Below are 3,553 nucleotides of genomic sequence, written 5' to 3' on the forward strand. Positions count from 1 at the left end.
ATTAATAACCCTTAATTATTAGTTTCTGTTATTTTGATGATTGTGTTGGTGTTGGTGTTGGTGTTGGTGTTGGTGGTGGTGTGTGTGTGTGTGTGTGTGTGTATGTGTGTGTTTCTTTTCTTTTGTTTTTTCTACAGTGGATTTATTTATTTATTTATTTTTGTGTGTTTTCTTAGGTGTAGTTAATCTTTTTAGATTAGAATTTTCCTTCGAATATCTTATTTTCTCCATCTATGGTTTTTAAAATGTCTACTGGTCATACTAGTCTGAGATGGCATCTGTAGTCTCTTAGAGCCTATGAGTTATCTGCCCTGGCCCTCTGGCTTTTATAGTATCTGTTGAGAAGTTATAATTCTGATAGTCTACCTACATATGTTACTTGGCCTTTTCCCCTTGCTGTTTTTATTATTTCATTGCCATTTAGTGTTTTGATTATTATGTGGTGGGAGAATTTTCTTTTCTGGCCATATTTATTTGTTCCATAGGCTTCTTGCATATCTTTCTTTACATTGGGGAAATCTTTAATTTTGTTGAAAATATTTTCTGGGCTTTGGCACTGGAAATTTTCTTCTACTATTTCTATTATTCTTAAGTCTAGTCTTTTCCTAGTGTCCCAGATTTATTGGATGTTCTGTGCCAGGAACTTTTTAGATTTAACATTTTCTTTTCTGATGTAACAATTTCTTCAATCATATCTTCTATGCCTGATATTATCTCTTCTATATTTTGTATTTTGTTAGTGATGCTTGCATCTGTATTTCTTGTTCTCTTCCTAGGTTTTCCATCTCCCAGATTTCCTCAGTTTGTGGGGGTATTATAATTGTTGTTTTTATTTACATTTTCAGGTCTTGAACAGTTTAATTAATTTCCTTTACTTTGATTGTATTTTCCTGTATTTCTTTAAGGGATTTGTTCATTTTCTCTTTAAAGGCTTCTATCTTCTGTATAAGATTGGACTTAAGGTAATTTTTTTGTGTGTGCTTTAGCTGTGTTATGCTACTCAGGGCTTGTAGGATGATAAATGGGCTTTGAAGGTGCCATATTGCCCTGGCTGTTGTTGATTGTGTGTTTATGGTGTCCTTTAGCCATCTGGTTGTCCCTTGTGCTGTCTAGCCACCTCAATATCCCCAGTGTTGCCATGACTCCTCGATACTCTTGGGTTCTAGGGAAGGCAGGCGCCCTGCGGTGTATACAATAGAACTCAGTTGACAGAGAGCAACTCATTATTGCTTGATGTGCCCCAGAAGGACCTGTAAGGCAGAGGATTGTGGAAGAGGGGTCTAACCTGGATTTTCTTGGGGCCAGTAGGCCAGAAAGCCAGCAAAGCAATGGGAACTTGACCCCTATATTTTTATATGTCCAGAAGGCTATTAACCTATAGTCTCTTACAAGTATACTATCAATATGTTTCTCCAAGTAACTTCAGCCTTCCTTCTATATAATATTTTCATTTTGGAAGACAAATAAAACACAGTTCTTCATGCATGTTAAACATTCAACGAGAAGTTGAAATCAGACCACAAAAGGCTTTGCAACCAGGATTATGGAGCTGTGTGTCATTTTGTAGATGTTTCTGAACCACCATCTTTCAAAGGAGACTAAAAGTGAATTCATCTTAACAATTTTAGAGAACGACCAATGAGGAGAAATCCCTTTAAACACTTTTTATTTTTAATGGTGATTTCACCCATTTTCTTCTAAGTTTGACCCCTTCATGTTTTTTTTTCCATTTTTTGAGAATATAATTTAATCATAACATTTTACTTTTCTTTCCTTTTCTCCAAACCCTCCAATACACTCCTTCATGTTGTTGTTCGAATTCATGGCTTCTTTCCTCACCAATTGTTATTACGTCTACTTATCTGTCTATCTATCTATCTATCTATCTATCTATCTATCTACCTATCTACCTACCTTTCATCTATCTATCTATCTATCTATCTATCTATCTATCTATTATAAATTTATCTCTATTTTATTTTATTGTAGCCATAAATGTATAAATAATATTTTATTTTTCTGATGTTTACTTTCAGGTTAGAATGCAGTTGATTATTATGGATGTTTTCTGTAACTAGAAAGCAATGTGTAATCTGTTTTTGAGTGGTGCATCCTACAACCATTAATCTGATAAAGTTGGTTGGCAGTGTTCAGGCCCCTACAGATTTTTTTTTTACTCACATATGGTTTTTAGTTTATTTGTCCTCTTAGAAATGTGCACATCAGAGCAGATCAAGTCTCTGCAGATCTACTCCTTTGGCTTTTTGCCAGCACCAACGTTGGTCTTTGCAGTCCCGCTGACTTTCTTCATTCTGTTCTTGTGTTCCTTTCACTGTTTTCAGGAGATCTTTTTCTTTTTATAAAAGCCATGTCTTGCAAGTCTGTGTTTAGGTTCATTCTTCTTCGCATAATCTAAAGAATCATAGATCATGCCAAAGCCAGTCTTCTTGTCAACACCAAAGTGGGTTCTGAATCCAAATACAAAGATGACAGCTGGTGAGGTTTTGTACATTTCAGCCAGCTTTTCCTGAATTTCTGTCTTTGGTACTGTTTCCTTCCCAGGCTGAAGGACATCGATGACCATCTGTTTCCTCTGAAGCAGAGGGTTTGTCATGAACTTCCTGGTCTGGATTGTCACTGTGTCGTTCATGATGGCTGTGATGCCTGAGCTGTAGACGAGGAAAAGAGCCCCCTACAGATATTTAATTTCCTTGTTTTATGGCTCATTCATACAGAAAGATATGGACATATCTTTTTAAAAAATTTAAAAATTATTTTACTTTTGTACATATACATTTATATTATTACACATATATATAATAGATTACCTATGGCAAGAAGAACCATGACACAATCAGGAATTATATAAATATTACATTCTTAGTGTTTTGGCTATTTGTATTTGACAGCTTTGAAGAAGACATATTTCCTATCTTGTTGCATCTAAATTTCTGTATGTAAATCAATCTCCATCACATATTGTCACCATCAACTTAGAACACCTATCTAGACCTAAAAATATCTTTAAATTGTGTATTTCCCTTATTCTTGTAGCTTTGGTTTTTCTTGTGCGTTACTTCTCTGCTGTTGGGTGCAATCACATTTGTAGTTATGCTTTTGAAATACCATTGTGTTTCTTAGTATTTTATTCTCTGCAATATGTGTCATTCAATGTTATTATAGTTACTCCACTTCTCTCTCTATCTCCTCTCCCTACGTCTTTCTCTTGTTGCTGATCTTCTCAACCATTTATTATATATTTCCTTATATATTTCTAAATTAAGTGAAATCTATGGACTGATTACAAAAGGATCTTGTTTTTAAAGTCCATTGTAATAATAATTTCTCTCTAATGGAGATACCTATATATAGTTAAGTTATATTTTGATGTAATTGTTGATGTTAATGAATTTAAATCATATTATTAGTATTCTACTTGTCTATGTATCATAGAATTTTTTATTCTGCATTATTTTACTTAGGATTTATCTACTCATAATTCATTAGTACTATAGTTTAATCATTTTCAAGATGACTTAACTATTTAAAATAT

The 3,553-nt window shown here is 33.8% G+C and overlaps 1 protein-coding gene across 1 annotated transcript; it reads right to left on the reverse strand.

The window, feature by feature from the left end:
- Positions 1–2,182: 2,182 nt before the first annotated feature.
- Positions 2,183–2,682, reverse strand: LOC311603143 (small ribosomal subunit protein eS24-like). Its single transcript, XM_084792014.1, is given in 3 exon segments — positions 2,183–2,329; positions 2,333–2,338; positions 2,342–2,682. Coding segments are annotated over 3 exon segments (396 nt in total). The 5' UTR covers positions 2,651–2,682; the 3' UTR covers positions 2,183–2,248.
- Between the last annotated feature and the right edge of the window lie 871 nt (positions 2,683–3,553).

The sequence above is a fragment of the Acomys minous genome, assembly GCF_964271855.1.
Source record: "Acomys minous genome assembly, chromosome: 8".
Taxonomy (NCBI): domain Eukaryota; kingdom Metazoa; phylum Chordata; class Mammalia; order Rodentia; family Muridae; genus Acomys; species Acomys minous.